Genomic DNA, 22,049 nt, shown 5'->3' on the forward strand with positions numbered 1-22,049 from the left:
CGACACAAGTGTGCGGCACAAACACCGGGGCCATAAAGGGTTGGCACTACAGTCCCACTGCACTAATGGCGGATACCAGATGCACGTCTAACACCAACATAGCTGTCAAGGACTCAGTTATCCGCTTTGCAACAGGATGACTGCTGTCATATTTCATCTTCCCTGCAAAGGACTGTTGGACAGTCATTTGATTAGTTGAAGTCTTACAAGTGGTCTTCCGACTTCACCTCTGGGATGACGATCGACTCCCAGCAGCAACAACAGCAGCAGCAGCAGTAGGAGGAAGTGGTTCTTGATCTTTCCCTATTTTATCCTCCAAATTTTTGTTCTCCATTTTCTCATACGTCCTAGAGGATGCTGGGGTCACTTCAAGAACCATGGGGTATAGACGGGATCCGCAGGAGACATGGGCACTTTAAGACTTTCAAAGGGTGTGACGTGGCCCCTCCCTCTATGCCCCACCTCCAGACTCCAGGTTAGAATCTGTGCCCAGGCAGACTGGATGCACACTGAGGAGCTCTACTAAGTTTCTCTGAAAAGACTTATGTTAGGTTTTTTATTTTCAGGGAGAACTGCTGGCAACAGTCTCCCTGCTTCGTGGGACTTAGGGGAGAGAAGTCAGACCTACTTCTGTGAGTTTCAAGGCTCTGCTTCTTTGGCTACAGGACACCATTAGCTCCTGACGGTTTGATCACTAGGTATGCCTAGGGGCTCATTCCCAGAGCCGACCGTCACCCCCCTTACAGAGCCAGAAGTCAGAAGACAGGTGAGTAGAAGAAGCAAAGAAGACTTCAGTGACGGCTTCTGAGGTACCGCACAGCGATCGCACGCTGCGTGCCATGCTACCACACACAGAGGCACTACAGGGTGCAGGGCGCGGGGGAAGGGGGCGCCCTGGGCAGCATCCCATCAGAGGTGGTAGAGGCTAAGACTGTAGAGCAATTTAAACATGTTTGGGATAGGCATATAAATATCCTTACAAAGAATTAAGGTTCAAAAAGGGTTGAGATTACCTAAAGGATAAGAAAGGGGCAGACTAGATGGGCCAAGTGGTTCTTATCTGCCATCAAATTCTATGTTTCTATGTTTCTATATATACCTCAGTATAAGACTGGCAACAGGGGACATAGGTGCTGGGGCACTGTCCTAACCCCCGCCAGTATAAAAATGTTAACAAAAATAGAGGGACTGAAGTGCGCCATTACGGGGGCGGGGCTTAGCCCTCACAGCTCACACAGCCAGCGCCATTTTCTCTTGCAGAGACACTGGTCCTTCCTCACACTGCTGAAAGTATCAGGGTGCAAAACGGGAGGGGGGGGGGGCACAGTAAAATTGCTGCAATATATATTTAATATAAAAGCGCTGCAGGTTTGGGGGCATTCTATAATGTTCAGAACTGTTGATTAAGTGCTGGGTTATGAGCTGGCAAACTCTATCTGTGTCTCGCTGACATGTTTGGTAAATGTGTGCCGACATGTCTGAGGCGGAGTGCTTCCCGCAAACGGCTGTGGGAGTGACCCTGTAGGCACCGCCGACTCTTGATGGTACTTGGTACATGTGTGTCAACATGTAGGTGGATGAAGGTTTTTCCCAAGTTAAAACAATATTAGGGACACAGACGCGGGTGGATGGCCCTGTCGGCACCACCAATATATGTTCTGGGTAAAAAATTGCATGTTAATGTGATGCATATCAGAAAGGGCTATGTATATATATATATATATATATATATACATACTGTATATATATAAATATATATATATATATATACAGTATATATATATATATATATATATATATATATATATAGCAAGGTTGAATAAATCGGTGTAATAGACACAGAAATATCTATGGATGTCTTGTTCATAGCTATATTTCCCTCAGACCCCTCGGAGTCACAAACAGGTTATTTTGCCCAGTTACTACTCCCTTATACTGACACAGATGCTAATTCCTGTGTCGACCATAATGTTTCCTGATGAGATCCGAAAAAAAAGGAGAAATTAGTACATGATTAGTGCATAATAAGGACGTATTAACGTCACTGTGGTCCCTGCTGTTCCGAACAAAGGGGTCTATACGTGTGTGTATATATATGTATATATATGTATATGTATTTATATATATATATATATATATATATATAAATTTATAATACTGCTCAAGTAACATTCTTTATTCTCATGTGCTGAATGCTCTGTTTGAGAAGGTCTGGGTCAGCCCTGACAAGATGATTTCAAATCCTCAAGAGGATTCTGATTGTTTATCCTTTTCCCGCCGCAGATAAAGTGGGTGTCACCCCCTGTTCTGCACGGGGCCCTGTCACAAAGCCAGTGGATCATATGTAGGAAACTACGTTATGTTCTAGTTATGTGTCCACGCGTACGTCAGTTAGACCTGCCATTACATGCGCATGGGGGAGTAGTAGTATTCAAAAATGGTCGGCTGCCTGGTCATCCGTTATAGATACCCTGAGGAGAGATGGGATACTCCTTACGTTGGGTCATATTAAGGACGCTGCTGCATGCTTTCATGTGACTGCAAGGGATAGAGGACTCTTGAGTTTGCGAGCCGATTCCATGGCGATCTCGGCTAGGAGGGCGTTGTGGATTCACCAATGGAATGCTGAGGCTGACTCCGAGAAGATATGGAGTCTCTTCCCGATGAAGGTGAAGCCTGGTGTCGTGACGGCCTAGTTAATTTGATCTCGGCAGATGCCGCTGGTAAGTCTACCTTCTTGGCCTATGTTCCCTCACAACGGATGATGACGCATAATTGTCGGATGAAGTCATGTCGGCCCAATAGATACGGATTCCCCTTTTTTCTTTGCAGGTAGAGAAAGGAAAAAAGGGAAGAGGTCAGCAGCCTCTTCAAGGTCACAGGAGCAGAAATCCTCTGTTTCTGCCAGATCCACCGCATGACGCTGGGACACTCTTGCGGGAGCCCACACCGGTGGGGCCACGTCTAAAACCCACGAGTCCTGGAACGGACTTGGACTCGTGGGTTTTACGAATAGTGTCCCAGGGGTGCATACTGGAGTTTCCAGGCGTTTTCCCTCACCAATTCTTCATTATTACCGATTCTCCTCCGGACGAGGAGGTAGTATGCGACGCAACACAAGAGTTGTGACAGAATCAGGTCATGGTCCTGGTGTACCCGGTCACAATAGGGAGGAGGCTGTTATTCAAGCCTCTTCGTGCTCCCGAAGCCAGACGGCTAGGTCAGACCAATCCTAAATCTGACATCCCTTAATTTCTATTTAAAGAAATTCAAATCCCAGATGGAATCTCTCAGGGCAGTGAGATCCAATCTGAAAAAAGAATAAAGGAGGTCTAATTACATTTTCCTCCGTATTAGATTTACCTGAGGTTTGCTATTCAGGATGGTCATTACCAATTTCACCAGGGTGATGGCAGTAATGATGGGTCTCCTTCTCTTGTACGGAGTCACATTTATCCCGTACTGGGACGGTCTCCTGATAACGGCGAGATCAAGAAACCAGTTGGTACAAAACATTGCACTCTCCCTGACAGTTTTTCAAGAACAGGGTTGGCTCCTGAACTTGCCAGAATCACTGATGGCCCATCGACGCGGTTTTCGGTTTTGGGAATAAAAATAGATACTACAGAGAGTTTTTTCTTCCAGTGGAAAAGGCTGGAGTGTCAATCCATCAATACATTAGAAAAGATGATTGCGGCCTACAAGGCCATTCAGTTGGCAGGTTCCTTGCCAAGGTGTTCTAGTGGGTCCTGTTGGACGAGGGGTCAAGTTCCCACCTACACATGCACTGGAAGATAATCCTGTTGTCAAAAGCCAGGATTTCGCTCCTGTGGTGGTTCCACACCTCGCACTTACTAGAGGGACGCAGGTTCGGAATTCAGGACTGGGTCCTGGTAACCACGGATGCAAGTCTCCGAGGCTGAGGAGCTGTCACTCAAGGGAATAGCTTCCAAGAAAAATGCTAAAGTCGGGAAGCCTGCCTTCACATGAATATGCTGGAATTGAGAGCCATTTACAACGGCCTTCAACAGGCGGTACATCTTCTTCAAGATCACCCCGTGCAGATCCAGTTGGATAAGGTAACAGCAAGGCGGAACAAAAAAGCAGAGCGGAAATGGCAGAGGTGACGAAGATCCTCCTCTGGGCAGAAAAATTTGTAAGGGCTCTGTCGGCAATTTTCATTCCGGTGGACAACTGGGAATCATGCTTCCTCAGCAGAGACGATCTCCGTCCGGGAGAGTGGGACCTCCACCAAGAAGTCTTCGCAGAGGTGACAAGTCTTTGGGGAGTTCCTTCAGTAGTCAGGATGACTTCTCGTCTCAATGAGAAGCTTCGGAAAAATAGTTCCAGGTCGAGAGACCCTCAGCAATAGCAGTAGATGCTATGACCCAGTGGCTATTCCGGTCAGTGTATTCCTTCCACTTCCACTGATCCCAAAAGTTCTCGGGATAATAAGAAGAACAAGGGTTCGGGCAATTTTCACTGCCCCAGACTGGCCAAGGAGGGCTTGGTGCCCAGATCTTCAGGAGTTGCTCATTAAAAGATCCTGGGCCTTTTCCTCTTCGCGAGGACCTACTACGGTAGGTATCGTGCGTGTACCTAGACTTGCCGCGGCTACATTTGATGGCATGACTGTTGAGCGCCGAATCCTACCCCGAAAGGGTATTCCCAAGGAAGTCATCCCCACTCTTATTCAGGCCAGGAAAGGAGTAACGTCTAAACATTACCACCGTTTTGGAGAAAATATGTGTCTTGGTGTGAATCCAAGAAAGTTTCAACGGAAGTGTTTCAGTTAGGGCGTTTTCTCCATTTCGTACATGCTGGGGGAATTGCAGACTGCAGTTGGACTCCATTATGGTCCAGTTTTCAGCATTGACAATTTTCTTTCTGAAACCATTAGCTTCCCTTCCGGAAGTTCAGTATTGCGTGAAAGACGTGTTGCGCGTCCAACCTCCATTTGTGCCTCCTGGGGCACCTTGGGATTGTAATGTGGTGTTGCAGTTCCTTCAATCACATTGGTTTGAACCTTTCCGGAAGGTGGAGTTGAAATTCCTCTCTTGCAAAGTGGTCATCCTATTGGCCTTGGCATCTGCAAGGCGGGTATCTGAGTTAGCGGAATTGTCTCACAAGACCCCTTATTTGATCTTCCAGGAAGATAGAGCTGAATTGAGGACACGTCAGCAATTTCTACCGAAGGTGGTTTCCTCTTTCCACATCAACCAACCTATTGTGGTGCCTGTGGCTACTGACGCCTTCGCTCAGTCACAATCTCTGGATGTAGTCAGAGCTTTGAAGATTTATGTCGCCAGAACGGATCAGATTAGGAAAACAGAGGCTCTGTTTGTCCTGTATGCTCCCAACAAGTTTGGGTATCCTGCTTCCAAGCAGATCATTACATGCTGGATCTGGAACACCATTCAGCACGCTCATTCCACGGCTGGATTGCCGTTACCAGTATCGGTGAAAGCCCATTCTACTAGAAAGGTGGGCTCATCCTGGGCGGCTGTCCGGGGGTTGCAACTTTGCTGAGCTGCTACTTGGTCGGGGTCAAACACATTTGCAAAGTTCTACAAGTTTGACACCTTGGCCAATGAAGACCTTAAGTTTGGTCAGTCGGTGCTGCAGAGTCATCCGCACTCTCCCGCCCGTCCTAGAGCTTTGGTATAAACCCCATGGTTCTGGAAGTGACCCCAGCATCCTCTAGGACGTATGAGAAAATAGGATTTTAATACTTACTGGTAAATCCTTTTCTCTTAGTCCGTAGAGGATGCTGGGCGCCTGTCCCAGTGCGTACTGTATCTGCAGTTATTGGTTGTGGTTTCACACAGGTTGTGTTACGGTTTTGTCATCATAGTGCTGAAAATTATTCATGACGTTGGCTTGTGTTCTATTGAATGCCACGTTCTGCGGCATGCTTGAGGTGTGAGCTGGTAAGATGCTCACCGTGGTTTAACAATAAATCCTTTTCCTCGAAATGTCCGTCTCCCTGGGCACAGTTTCCTTAAACTGGAGTCTAGAGGAGGGGCATAGAGGGAGGAGCCAGGTCACATCCTTTGATAGTCTTAAAGTGCCCATGTCTCCTGCAGATCCCCTCTATACCCCATGGTTCTTCAAGTGACCCCAGCATCCTCTACGGACTAAGAGAAAAGGATTTACCGGTAGGTATTAAAATCCTATTATTTTTCTGGAGTTATATAACAAAATACAGCAAAGAAAAGCATATATCTACACAACACAGGGAAAACCCTGTAAAAATTATTTGGATTAAATATTAATAACCCCATTATTTGGAGTAAATAATATACAGCACAGGACAGCACCACTGAACTTATATGGCAGCACCACTGGACTGGACTTATACGGCAGTATCACTGGACATATACTGCAGTATCACTGGATTTATATGGCAGTATCACTGGACTGGATTTACACACCAGCACCACTTTATTTATACGGCAGTACCACTGGACATATATATACGGCAGTATCACTGGAATTATATGGCAGTACCACTGGACATACACGGCAGGATCACTGGACTGGATTTATATGCCAGTACCACTGAACATATACGGCAGTATTACTGGATATATACAACAGTACCACTGGACATATACGGCAGTATCACTGGAATTATATGGCAGTACCACTGGACATATACGGCAGTACTACTGGAATTATATGACAGTATCACTGTACTTATACGGAAGTACCACTGAACTTATATGGCAGTACCACTGGACTGGATTTATATGGCAGTATCACTGGATTTATACGCCAGTACCACTGGAATTATATGGCAGTGCCACTGGAATTATATAGCAGTACCACTGGATTTATACGGCAGTACCACTGAATTTATATATTGCAGTACCACTCGACTGGATTTATACAACAGTACCACTGGATTTATACGGCAGTACCATAGGACATATATGGCAGTACCACTGGACTTATACAGCAGTATCACTGGATTTATACGGCAGTATCACTGGACTGGATTTATATACCAATACCACTGGACATATACGGCAGTATCACTGGAATTATATGGCAGTACCACTGGACATATACAGCCGTATCACTGGACTGGATTTGTACGGTAGTACCACTGGACATATACGGCAGTTTCACTGGAATTATATGGCAGTACCACTGGACATATTCAGCAGTATCACTGGACTGGATTTGTACGGCAGTACCACTGGACATATATGGCAGTATCACTGGACATATACAGCAGTACCACTGGACATATACGGCAGTATCACTGGACTGGATTTATACGGCAGTACCACTGGACATATATGGCAGTAACACTGGATTTATACGGCAGTACCACTAAACTGGATTTATACGGCTGTACCACTGGACATATACGGCAGTATCACTGGAATTATATGGCAGTACCACTGGACTTATACGGCAATACCACTGGACATATACGGCAATATCACTGGACATATACGGCTGTATCACTGGACTTATACGGAAGTACCACAGGACTTATATGGCAGAACCACTGGACTGGATTTATACGACAGTATCACTGGATTTATACGCCAGTACCACTGGAATTATATGGCAGTACCACTGGAATTATATGGCAGTACCATTGGACTTATACAGCAGTACCTGTCACGTCTAGCAAAGTTTGGGGATCCGGCAGCTGAGACTTGCCCAAGGAGGTGGCAGGCTGGGGAAGAACAAAATGAGGTGGTTGGATATAGTTCCTTTGCATGGGACACAGAGCAATCAAGGATGTAGGCGGAGTTTAAGAGTCAATGGAAAGTATTTATTATGTACAGAGCTGAGGTAGAAAACTGAGGTTGATGCACGGTGACTTGAGAACGTGGTCGTAGACAAAGAACTGTGGAACTGTGAGTGAGAGTAAAAACGAGGCTGAAGACAAGAACCGTGGACTGTGACTTATAAGATGAGACTGCGGTAGAGGAGCTGAGAACTGTGGACGGTAGTTTGGGTCATGACTGGAGACTGAGAACTGTAGACTGTGGCTTGAAAGATGAAGCTGGAGATAACGAGCTGAGGACTGTGAATGGTGGTTCGAGGACTTGGCTGGAAGCAAGAATCTGCGGACTGTGGCTTGGAGAACGAGGCAAGAGACCCGGGGTCGTCCGTGCCCAAAGGGTCTTACTGAACCGGGTTTTCCAAGAGCGTCTCCACGGGCAGCAGCAGGTTAGGAACGGGAAAACTGCAGCAGCAACTGAGAACTGGCAAAGCAGGGTAAGAAGTACCAGAATACAGCAGGAATCCTGGGAGCACAGGCTAAAGCACCTACAACAGGGTTGTAACTTGAAGCACTGGCGTCCCTGTCCTACACCAGCCCCCTTTTATAGGAAGAAGTCTCCCTGGATTGGCTGGAAAACTAGGAACAGGAATTATGTCAGAAACTTGGTCTCCAACATGGCGGCGTCCAGTAATGCAGACCTTTTCTGACAACATGCTGCTCACTGCCCCATGTCTCCTAGGCAACGGTCTAGCGAGAGCGAGCCGCTGCAGCGGCGTCCCGCCGCCACGAGCGGACCCCCTCAGCACCATTACCGCTGCCTGTACCCTTGAACCCAGCGCCGCAGCCCTCCACCGCCGCTGCCCAGCCACCCGTGAAGCCCACCCCGCGGCCCCAGCGTTCCAGTAAGACCCCGGATGCTGACAGTACCACTGGATTTATATATTGCAGTACCACTGGACTGGATTTATACGCCAGTACCACTGGAATTATATGGCAGTACCACTGGAATTATATGGCAGTATCACTGGACTGGATTTATATGGCAGTACCACTGGATTTATATGGCAGTACCACTGGACTGGATTTATACGGCAGTACCACTGTACATAAACGGCAGTATCACTGGAATTATATGACAGTACCTCTGGACATATACGGCAGTACCACTGGACTTATACGGCAGTACCGCTGGACATATACGGCAGTATCACTGGACATATATGGCTGTATCACTGGACTTATACGGAAGTACCACAGGACTTATATGGCAGTACCACTGTACTGGATTTATTCGGCAGTATCACTGGATTTATACGCCAGTACCACTGGAATTATATGGCAGTACAACTGGAATTATATGGCAGTACCACTGGACTTATACGGTAGTACCACTGGATTTATACGGCAGTACCACTGGACATATACGGCAGTACCACTGGATTTATACGGCTGTATCACTGGACTTATACGGCAGTATCACTGGACTGGATTTATATGCCAGTGCCACTGGACATATACGGCAGTATCACTGGAATTATATGGCAGTACCACTGGACATATACAGCAGTATCACTGGACTGGATTTGTACGGCAGTACCACTGGACATATACGGCAGTATCACTGGATTTATACAGCAGTACCACTGGACTGGATTTATACGGCAGTTCTACTGGATTTATACGGCAGTACCACTGGACATATACAGCAGTATCACTGGAATTATATGGCAGTACCACTGGACATATAGGGCAGTACCACTGGATTTATACGGCAGTACTGCTGGACATATACGCCAGTATCACTGGACATATACGACTGTATCACTGGACTTATACGGCAGTACCACTGGACTTATACATCAGCACAGGGACACCACCATTGGACTGATGCAGCAAAACACAGCACCAGTGCACTGGATTTTTACAGCAGCACTGGACATATGGCAGCAGAGGACACCACCACTGTGACTGGACTGATGCAGCACAAGACACCACCACTGTACTGATGCAGGACAACACAGCACCACTGCACTGGACTTATACAGCTACACTGGACATATGGCAGCAGAGGACACCACCACTGTGACTGGACGGATGCAGCATAAGACACTACACTGGACTGAGCAGCACAAGACAGCACTGGAATCGCCACCCCACTTTCCCTCCACAGACACTGAGGACGGAGACACGTCCTCTCGCTACACTCTCCAATGCCGGAGTAAAAATTGCGGCGACATGCAGCTCCTTATATGGAATCTAAACCCCGCGAGAATCTGACAGCGGGATGATCACGTTTTGCCTTGTTCTGGTTTCCGAGTCAGGCAGGCAAACCCAAGCCGGGCTCGGATCCGGGCTCAGGTAGTGAAGTCCGGTAGGGTTCGGTTCTCAGGGAACTAAACCCGCTCATCTCTAAGTATTTCCTATTTCCCAACAAGGCATGAATAAAGCTAAAATCAGAAAACAAAGGGACTCATTCAGTAGTTATAAGATTACTATTAGTTATACAACTTACCGAGCAGGCAGAGGGGGGTCAGCTTTTCCAGCTACCAGCCAAGACGACCTATGGTAAGCATATCTGTATCTCTTATTGTCGACTGGCACTATGTCCATTAATACAATGTACTTGGCATCCGGATCAACTCCAGAAAATGAGACCCTGATTGTAGGAAACATTCTCCTAGAAAGAACAGTATTATGATGACAAAGCAGATACAAATATGAAATAATAAAAAGGTATACATTTATACTGTACATGCATTATATATTACATGATGTTAAGAAAAGCAAAGATCATCTTTTGAGTTACAATTAAAATATTCATCTTGCTTACATAATAATTAATTAAATAATTGGTTATCTAATTTTCTGGATATTCACAGATATCTTCCAATAACCAGAACGGAGGGTAATCTGTGCAACATTAACATTTATTAACTAATAGTAGCAGGGCATTATCACACACTACTTTCAGACGCTGTTTATGTAAAAGTTATATTTATGGATCTCTTATGTTAAAGTAAATATTCCGTGTACCCAAGTGATTGTGAGTTTGATCAGGCCATAAAATACACCCTAAATCTCATTTTAGATTCAAAAGAAATGTATCATTATATCAATGTTTGTTTGTAAGGTGCCACAAAACTCTGCAGCACCAGTCAGAATCATCGTATGTATCATACAAAGTGCAAATCATACTTTGAAGCAGAATAAGTACATACTGTATGAGGTTGACATTGGATGTGCAGACATGAGGCAGAGGGTATAGACAATCCTAGTTTACAATCTAAATGAATTAGACAATGATGAGACAATACAAGATAGTGTTACCTAAATGGGAGAATAGCTAGAAGAATATGCAGAGATAGTATAATGTAGGTTCACATATGGCCTCATATGTGAACAGACTATGCTCCCAAGTAAATGAGCTTTCATAAAACGTAACATTCTTATCAGGATATGTCACATAGCTGCATTACTGCATGCAGTTAGCAAGGAGAACAGAGTATAAAATGTGCTGTCTCCCAGCTGTTTTGGAAATCTTCAGAATTGCGTTTCCAAGATAAAACTCATTGGGGCAGTGTTTTACTCTCCATCCATGCCAGAGCCTGTAATCTAACAGCCTATTAGCCGATCCCGCTGACATCATCAGATCAACGCAACATCAAAGAGATAGTGATGTCAGTTCTTTTGCTGAAGGCAGTATACTCAGCAAGTAATGTCACTAGGAAATAAATGAAACAGTTTGATAAATGTAGTATATCTGCCCCATCAAAGGTAAACAAGACATCTAACTGTATCATTTTATTCTGGAGATACATGAATGTGTCTAAAGCACATAAATGCATTATTGCCAGCTTTGGAGACATACAAATGGTTCTTCTCTGAGATAATAAAAGCTCAGCAAGCAGCAATTTTTCTACTTCACATGATTTTGGTTATACATGTCTGACTGCAGATTCTGTTAGTTCTTCACATTCTGCAACAAAGCTGGCAAATCTTTACTTCATTACAAGATCACCATAAACGTAATCTGATGTTCTAGAGCAGTGGTTCTCAGCTCAAGTGCTCAAGTACCACCAGTTTGTCATGTTTTCTGGATTTCTTTAATCACGTACAGATAAAATTATCAATATTGCTGGATCAGTAATTATCCTGACTACTTCCCCAGGGAGAAATCCTCAAAATATGATCTTTTAGAGATACTTAAGGTTGGTGTTGAGAACCACTATTCTAGAGAAATGCTTTTACACACCTTTTACAGCAGACATAAAATGATTAGGTTTTTATAACGGGGCAAAGAAACATTAACTCTTTCTAATTCTCATCTTTACAAAATCTTTAAAACTGCAAAAGACTTGGGTGAATTTCCTCAACATTTTTAAATACTTGCTTAATCTCTATGGAGGCTTTTGGATGGACATGAAAATGATGAGTTCCAAAACTTTTGTTTAAGAACATGAAAGTTCCTGGAGCAGCAATCAGCTGGGAATTCACCAAAGTTTTAACTCGGTGCAGGGTGACAACAGAAATGACAAAGTGGGGAATTATCTGCAAGTCTGCTCCGTAAGTGGTCCTTAATGACAATTCTAGACCTGAAATGATGCTTGTGTACACAAAGCTAAAATCTACACACAATAATATAAGTGTCAGATGATAGAGTTCTGGTATACAATTTTTTACTATGGTTGGAGCATAACCTTTCAATACATAGATAACAACTAGCAATTAGTAATTGATCACATTGGAAAACAGTCTGGCATGCTTTGCAGTGATGCAAAAGAATGTAAATCACTCCATGTAGTTAAATCGCACTAGATATAACATAATGACATGATCATAATACAATTGTAAATGTCTATTCAAGGCATTCCTAATCTCTGTCCTCACACACTCACACACTAACAATGCAGGTTTTAGTGATATCCAGGCTTCAGCTCAGATGGTTAAATCAAAATAACTGAGGAACTAAATAAATCACTTGTGCTTAAGCATGAATATCACTAAAACCTGGACTATTAGTGTGCCTTGAGGTCCGAAGTTGAGAATGACTGGTTTATTATTATAAAATGTGAGCTTAATACACAGAAGAAGGGAAATCATATTCAGCCATTACTCAATATAAAAGAACAATAGACATTATTTGTATCAAATATTGAAAACCTGTCACTGTATATGGGATTTGGGGACAAATATGCATCATCTTAGTATGTACAGATTATTTAAATAATATAAGACAATTCATTTTCAAGATGTTTGTTAGTTAGCAATGGACATTTAAACAAACTGCAGAAAACTGCAACCTAAAAAGCTTTCAGATTTTGAATGCAACCATCCATAGACTGTCCTAAATGTATATCCTGATTACAGAGATGCCAGGACATTTTAGTGCCATTGGCAGTGTTATGCTCCATAGTCATATTAAGACAAGAATTTGTACTCATTTTTCAAGTTCCCTTCATTTTAGGAGGTGAACTGCTGTAAATGTGCTTGATGATTTCAGCTCTGTTGGAGGTAAGGATTAGGCAGTATGCTTTGTAAAATAGATTGGGCAGTGCTTCCAGGAAAATGTGATTGCAGTTTTGCATTGGGGTTATTATGTGCTCTCTGAACCTCATTTCAGCAGAACAAATTACGTGTAATGTATACATTGTCATTTTTATTGCTATATTTTCCTCATGCATGCTGTGGGCCCCAAAGAAAGTACACACATGTTGTGGAAAACCATTAAATGCATTCCACTGTATTTCAGTACATATTACAATATGTGATAATGTGCGTCATGAAGTCAAATCAACAAATGCAAATGTATATGTCAGTATGGAGAGCAAAGAGCTAGCTATGCCCAGCCACAATTGGATGCACAAGCTATACTCATAAGAACCCAATGCATAGATTGCCAGCTGTTTGAATGTGATGAGTGTAAACGTTGGTAAAGCTTACCTGCCAGACTTGGTAATGATCATTTCTGTCCCTAGATCATGGAATTTATCCCAGAGCTCCTTGGTCTCCAGGCTGCATGAAATCTTGGCCATCTCTTCGCTGGGGATGATGGGAGTTGTGGGGATTAGGGGCTCCGTGCACAGAGAAGTAGGGCTGCTGCTAAACTCCCCATGAGCATCAACACTGGAGATGTCACTCAGAGTCTGCCCACATGATGACTTCTCAACAAATTGTTCTAACACAGAGGAAGAGAAAATATATAAATGACCGAATTAGCCACAACACCAAAGAGCAGGCCTGGAAAGTCTCTCTCATTTCAAAGCTATTGAATGTGCTAGGCTGGTGATGAGAAAGATAAAAACTGTGCATTAGTGTCCATGTTAGTCAAGTCAATGAGAGACAAGTATAAAAGTAGATGGCAAGGTATTCCTCATTCTTGCTATTCATACATAAAGGATATTTTATCATTTGCTGGTTATTCATATTTTTTCCCCATTTTCTTAAATGCTATATATGTCTCCAACACTATAGTAAACAGTCTCATAGAGTAGGATCTGATCACGACACATGTCAAATCCATAATGGGAGGGGAAGAGGTATTTATTAAAACTTGGAAAGAGATAAAATTATGATAAAGTACTAGCCAATAAGCTTCTGCTTTACATTTTATAGGTTATATGTGAAAAATGTCAGGAGCTGATTGGTTGGTACTTTATCTCTCACAATTTTATTTCTCTCCAAGATTTCACAGATACCCCATTTAATCTCTCAGATATCATCTGCTTGTCTTTGAAATTATGTATAGCAGCACATTCACTGTACAGAATATAAGTATTAATAGCAATTAAGCATCACTGCAACACAGCATCATTTCCGGGGGACCCACCACAAAAACACAAGAGATGATTTTAAAAAAAGTCATAAACTCCAACCTGACATAAATCTGTTCGCTTTTAAGCCCACAAAGCTTCAGAAAAATACCAATGTCATTTGGTGATGAAATTAAATACAGGTCTGCCAAGATGGGGAATATCCAGAACTTAGCAATTGATCTTCACTATGTATGTTACTCTAACACAGGATATTTTATTTATTTAAGTATCATTGAACACCAATTATTGAGATGGTGAATCAATCCCAAATCAGGGTACAGTATGGTATAATAAAAACACATGGTCATAGCCACCTAACAAATAAGCAATAATTGGAAATTAGAAGGATAAAATTGCATGAAGTAAGATATATATATATATATATATATATATATACATACATATATACATATATCTCGATAAAGTATTCATTGCTAAAAAGTACCAACATGTAATGGTCTAAATCAACAGAGAAATAAAAATAATATGGTAACATAAATATGAAATATAAATAGCAACAAATATGTTATAGTGTTTTCGTGAAATATTTAACATCAAAGAATTTGAGTAATACAGTATTTGTATTTCACTATAGACACAAATTTCTCTAAACGTGTAAAAATAAATATATCAAGGTAATTACAATATATTACAATAAAAGAGCAAACATGCAACACATAACAAACAGGTCACATGTTCAAATATGTAAGTGGATACAATATATAAAGTAGATATATTTTAATGTTTTCCTTTTGTTAAATTATCAGTAGATTAATTTATTATCTACTGACAAATATATATTAGTATGCAGTATAGTGTAGTAGACGATTAGCAGTTTTCTGAGAAAAGCTAGGATCGTTCATTTTAGCAGATCCGTGTTTTTAATTAAACCGTTTTCAATGAAACATTAGGTTACCAAATTTTAACTTTTGGGAGCAGGACGTCTGAATGTGACGGGTCCTTACCAAATTAACCAACCTGTAACATTAATGTAAAACAGTAAAGCCTTATCGTTTTTTTTTTTTTTTTTTTTATTGTGCTGCAGCTTAACGCCACTGAACAACCAGCTGGAAATGGTTTTACGTGTATGCAGGTAGCTGCTGTCAGCTGTCATGTGTGGTCCACTGACTAAAATACCTACTGTATGTGTAATATTGAATGCATCCCGTTTTACTGTTTTACATTTGTGTAATACTGCATGGCCATCTTACTATTATACTTATATGTAATATTACATAACTGGTATACTTACGTGTAATATTGCGTATTATACGTATGTGTACTATTACATGACCACCACCTTACTAGTATACTTGTATGTAATGTTTCATGACTGCTATACTTATGCGTAATATATCGACTGTTACACTAATATGTAATATTGATTGTTATACTTATGTGTAATATTACATGATCACCTATTATACTAAATGTAATATTACCTGACTGATAATCCTATGTATAATATGTTAAATGAGCACCTTACGGTTATATGTAATAGTACATGAGTACTTTACAGCACCCGTGTGCCTGCTTACAGGTTTCATAAAAATATGAAGTCATCGCATAATAATGTAATAGCAAATACCTGACAGTTTGGCCGAGGATGGTATGATTCCTATATGTAGGGGTAACCTTTTAAAAACGACATAATTTACCCTTGTCAGATATGCATTAGCGTCTGGCAATCAAATGTGTTCAATCCAGAGACGTGAAAAAATCATACTGGCTAATATGTTTTTCACACGATTTACTGAGATGCAAATAAACGAAATATAGTATAGTATTTCAACGGTGACGACTATTTTAGATTTATTTTATTTGCGACATTTATAGATTTTAAAATGTAACCTTTCACTTATTGCCATATTATATGTTTGTAAAAAACAATGTAATACTAATAATAAACTAGGTAATAAGAAATATAAAATGATCATCAAAAGAGTAAATTAAAACATTTACGTTTAGTTGATGTATTTCAATGGTGTTGTATTCATTTTACACTTATTAAAACATCATTTAAGTACATCAAAACTTCTTGGAATGTATTGTCAACTGAAATTTTCCGTAATACACACAGTAGCATGTAGCTGCAGTACAGTATATGTAGTCTGACTTTTATGGTTGCGAATATTTTATTCTAGGTTCAAACGTATTATTTAGAGTATGTGAAGCGCTATATATATATATATATATATATATATATATATATATATATATATATATAATTTTTTAGAACACATACGAATTTGAATACCGTGTAATTGTTTGTGTTCCTATTATAAAGAAACTAGAGGTCTCCTTGACTGTTATTAATGCGCGGAATACATTCTCAGTTAAATCGTTTGGGGCTGCTTGTACTTGTAAACTCCACGTTCTATCCTGCACTGTATCTATAATTCTGCGTATTTGCGCCAAACCAGTACAGGTGTAGCTATAAAATGTAACAGAGAAAACGAATGAACAAGGTCAAATAACACGTAAATAAGACGTCAAGTGCTTAGCAATATATGTAAGGTCCGTTGCCACTGCTTAATAACATTGAACGTATATTAGCGTAATAGCAAAAATATTAAGGGCGATAATCTTCCATTGAAAACTGCGCTATATATTCTATAGCTTCGTTTTGTGTGTGCGTGACGTGTATGTATGTGTGTGTATGTATGTATATATATATATATATATATACATATATATACACACACACACACACACACACACACACACACACACACACACACACACACACACAACAAACACACATACTGTGTGTAATATAACATACACACATACTCAGTCTGTTTAACTTTTTCCCTTGTTGTGCATATAGCGCTTGCATTAGAGAGCGCTCTGGGCCCAGGCTGTATCTTCGGTGTGTATCTCCAGACCACTTACCCAATGGTTTTATGGTGCTCTCTGGGGTTTCCTTGTCTTTGCCGGTCCCGCTGGACATCAGAGCGGCGATGGAGAAAGCGTTGGCCCTGGAGGAGAGCTGGGGTTTGGGAGAAGCAGTGTACTCCATGCTGAGTCTCCCGGAGGCAGCAACAAGTAGCTGAGAGAGTCAGGAGAGCAGTCCCGGGCAATGCCTGCAGCCTGCAGGGAAGTGTTAGGACGACAAGGAGGATTCTCTATATGTCCCCCTGGGGCTGCTGTTCTCCTTGGGATTCCTGGTGCTGAGTGCAGCAGAGTCTGGACATCAGGTCAGGAGGAGCCAGGGAGGGTCCAGTAGATGGGATGGAGCAGACTGGCTGCCTCTGTAGGGAGTGGATGTTGCACACAGTGTTGAGGCTCAGACACCCCTTCCTTAATTTGATGGCCACACAAATGATATCTTCCTCCTGGCCAATTGCAGCCTTCCAGCGTCACATCTGCCTGATAATACTGATAATGCCTGGGAGGTGGTGGGTGGAAGGAGCACAGGACAGACAAGGGCTGGGGAACCGCACAGGGATTGGGGTGTGCGATGCGTACAGCTACCTATTTATGACACTGTTCCTTTTTTCTTTAAAAACCAAAACAAAAAAACGCTGTCATTAGCTAAAACAGAACATTAAACATGGTCTTAATCAGAAAGTGGAGTAGAAAGAAAGCCATAAGGATGTAGCAGAAATTGATACAGTACTGTATATTATTGATATATTACTCTTGTTTCAAGATGTTCAGATGGGCACAGTTCTCTTATCAGAGATAGACACAGGTTTAAGCGAACATGGCTTGCCTGCCTATTACGTAGCTACTGTATATGTAAATCCAGGCGTACGTATCATATATCATTCAGACTCTACCTTTGTGATATTTTTTGGAATATATTCTAACTATATTTTCTAAATGTTTGGCGGGTTGTAAATGGAACCAATATTCTTATAACCCTAAACCTGTTCATCCTAGCCATGATTGTCACTTCATATAAGGGCACATCACATATATGTTAGGGTACTTCTCAGATCACAGACATGTAGGTTACACCCTCCTCTGGCAAGTGGATGATGATAGGAAATATTGGCATCATTGTCTGTAAATGACAGAGGCGTGCACTGCCAATTAATCACAGACGTCTATGGTGTATTAGTGAGCCATAGGGCGGCCTCCAATTACCTACGCTCCAGCAAGGGATCCTGCAGGCTAAACCCTGTTGTGATAACTAGCAATTAATGGCTTGTCCACAATGTTATGCGCCAAGACAAATTATTTGGCACAGAAAATCAAAATAATCACCAGGGCGGGACGCAAACACTCGTTCATCTCACTTTGGTACCAATATAAAGAGAAATGTTGTCCACGGGGAAGGGAGGTATCTGCTCACATTGTAGCAATCATTTCTCCTATGAAAACAATTGTTTATTTGTATATATTTAATGATCGGTAAACAATGTAAAACACGCTACACAAACATATACTTTACATGGTATTACACTGTTGAGATCAACATTCGCACATATTCGTTACATCATGCGTCATAGGACATCAGATATCCTGAAAGGATTGCTGAAGTGTTTATAACTATAACTGTGTTATACATCTAGTAAAATATGCTTTCACTATATATATATATATATATATATATATATATATATATATATATAGTGTATATATATATATATATATATATATATATATGCACAGTACATATACATATTATGCGTGTATATTTTCCAATGTTGCCTGTTGCTTCCTGTAGGATGTTGCGCCTACTGGGGCAGATTGCGAGCGATGTTCCGGAGTGGTTTGTGCCTAGATCGCACTAGAGATCAAGGTGTCACTTGTACTCAGGCTGTTTGCCGAGACTCCGTGGCAACATTTGTATAGTCTGCATCCTCCAGCTATCTCCCCCAGACCCCCAGACCCCTCTCTCCATCGGTTGATCCACTTCACAGCACACCATTTTCCCCCTAATCTGTACAGGACTCCTTCACCAGACTATGGGAAAACAGTTAGTAGAAAACCCTTTACTGCAGGTACATTGATAAACGTGTTTTCTTACAATGACATATCTCTGGTACGTGTTTATTAATGTCTTGGCCTTTTCCTTAAATCAACACAACATATCTACACCTCTTTACTGCAGTCACTCCACATCTGTGCTGCTGATACCGCTGCTGGGAGATTGGGCAGGCACAACACCACAGCCACCTTATTAGTATGCAGTAAAAAAATAAAAATAAACAAACAAAAAAAAGCAATAAAAAAGGTTAATTTTGGTAGTTTATTTAATTAGTAGTAACAGCTAAAATAAGCTGATTTAATAAAACTTTATATGTTGCATACCAAAATAAATACTTGATAGGACCCTAGACAATACTTTTAACTGCAAATGTTACATTTAAATATTAACTGTATGTATGTAACAGTTACTACAAAGACAAACTTCGATTAAATAGGAATCAAAAATGCACTTTGCAATTTCAAAAGTAAAGACTAACAGCTCATTGAAATACGAGCTCAATTACGTGACGCTTGAAACGTATCAGAAATAGTATGTAATAGTCTGATTTAATATTTTGTTAATAATCTGCAAACTAGCATGTCATATATACGTGTGTGCGTGTATAAAGTGTTGACGTAATAGTAAATAGTAGGTATTCTAAGATGTATATTTTTATGGGCAATTTTTCCTTTGTATGGATTTCAAATAACTTGACCCACATAACGGAAAAGAAAACATTAGCATATTAACATATGTTATGTGTGAATTTATTGTAAGCATTTCATAGGCTTAATGTTCTAAACTACAAAATATTATATATGGCACAATGCATTGTGCAAATTCTACTAATAATTATAAGGATAACATAAAGCAGGGAAAAGTTCTGATATAATAATAATAATAATAATAATAATAATAATAATAATATAATAATTATTATTATATGGGATGACATCAGAGGTCACTTATTATAAACGATGTCGTCATATTATTTAGCAGAGTTTATTCATATATTAACATCTTTTTTGAATCATAGCAATAACATAATAACTTTTCATTTCTGTATTTATTTTGCGACATTCCAAACAATTCCTAGACAATGTTCAATGTCTTCGAATAATCCCCAAAAATCGTAAAGCTCTTTGGTGTCTGTATTTTCCTAGTGAAATCATGTTGGGTTGAGTTGTATCCCCGCAGGAGAGTGTTTCTATTATACCCCAGACCTTGATAACGAAATGACTCCTGTCTAGACGCACACAGCCCTCTCACATACAGTTCCCTCTCTTGTGGGTATAATTCATTTATTTCAACTCAAGCAACCAATTTCTCACGTTGGCACCCAGACCGACATCCCAGTGACTCAAAAGTGCTTTTGATGTATTCAGATTTCCTTTTTCTCAGAAATGGGGACAGCCTGGAAAGTGTACCGTCGTCACTGTTATTGTGCTGTATAGATATACTGTATGCAGGCTCTGAGTTTTGTGAGAACGACTACAGTATATGAGGGCAACGGATATCAGCATCTAATTAGAAAGAGTATGCACAGATATGATGGTGTCTAATTACTTGTAGAGATACCCCAGGTGCAATTAAGTTGGACACTCTGGAAGAATCTGCCAAACATGGTTTATCCTGTAACTATTTTCATTGAGTGTAATAAAACCTGTTTTATTAGACACTTTACGGTCTCACTGTTTGACAACTGTGTGGAATTTGACAGCATTTGATAATTCATTTTCTAGAAATGTTTTGCCAAAAGAAGTAGCATTTTGTCTCAGCTAGAATTAAATATATCACTTTTTTTTCCAAGCGATGTCATGGAAACTCCCTTTGCGATGGAAGTATCAGATATCAGATTTTGATTGCATTATTGACCTCAATCTAATAAGAGATCTGAAATCAATCAAAACTAATGCTGCATATTAAAAGGATATTTATTTATAAATATGTTGCAATTCTACATATGTGTTAAAAATTCCAAAGCTAAAGTCAAAAAGAACATTTTTGTATGGAAATACTAATTTACTTGTCAAGGAAAATTCTAAATAATAATAATAATAATAATAATAATAATAATAATAATAATAGTAGAAGAAAATGCTGCCACCTTCTGATTTTCTTTCACACATATTATAGAGACAAGTTGCTCAGCTTTCACCTAACCTTTCTGTGAGTGGGCAAATGAATCAGTGTTTTAGTGCACCTGCTCCCTTTCCTAATCACATTTCCCTCATTGTGCTATGAGAATCCATTGTAGCCTCTCTGTATCCTCCATGTAAACCAATCTCTATATTTATTTTATTACAAACTGGCGACTTCTTTTCTCCCATAACCGAGACCACGACAAAGGCTCACAGGCGCAGGATTCTGAAATGAATGACTGAGAAAGCGCAAGTTTACGTCTGTCCAGGGGACGATTGTTTATTATCTCGCCGTCCACTGTTTTCACTTGTTGGCTGAAGTTTATTTTCACGCACAGTACAATGTTTTAAGTATAGCGTTGGTATCATATGTTCCTGTAAGAAATGATTCACGTGAGAAAAGTTGCTTACTTATGATGACA

At 40.8% G+C, this 22,049-nt stretch overlaps 1 protein-coding gene across 1 annotated transcript in view; it reads right to left on the minus strand.

Moving 5' to 3' along the window:
- Positions 1–17,725, minus strand: part of TBX20 (T-box transcription factor 20) — a 49,502-nt gene extending 31,777 nt beyond the window's left edge. The window contains exons 1-3 of the mRNA XM_063924887.1: positions 17,458–17,725; positions 13,691–13,925; positions 10,263–10,427 (exon numbers count right to left, since the gene is read on the minus strand). Coding sequence (XP_063780957.1) covers positions 10,263–10,427; positions 13,691–13,925; positions 17,458–17,584 — 527 coding nt within the window. The 5' untranslated portion in view covers positions 17,585–17,725. The remainder of the gene's footprint in view (positions 1–10,262; positions 10,428–13,690; positions 13,926–17,457) is intronic.
- Between the last annotated feature and the right edge of the window lie 4,324 nt (positions 17,726–22,049).

The sequence above is a fragment of the Pseudophryne corroboree genome, chromosome 5, assembly GCF_028390025.1.
Source record: "Pseudophryne corroboree isolate aPseCor3 chromosome 5, aPseCor3.hap2, whole genome shotgun sequence".
NCBI lineage: Eukaryota > Metazoa > Chordata > Amphibia > Anura > Myobatrachidae > Pseudophryne > Pseudophryne corroboree.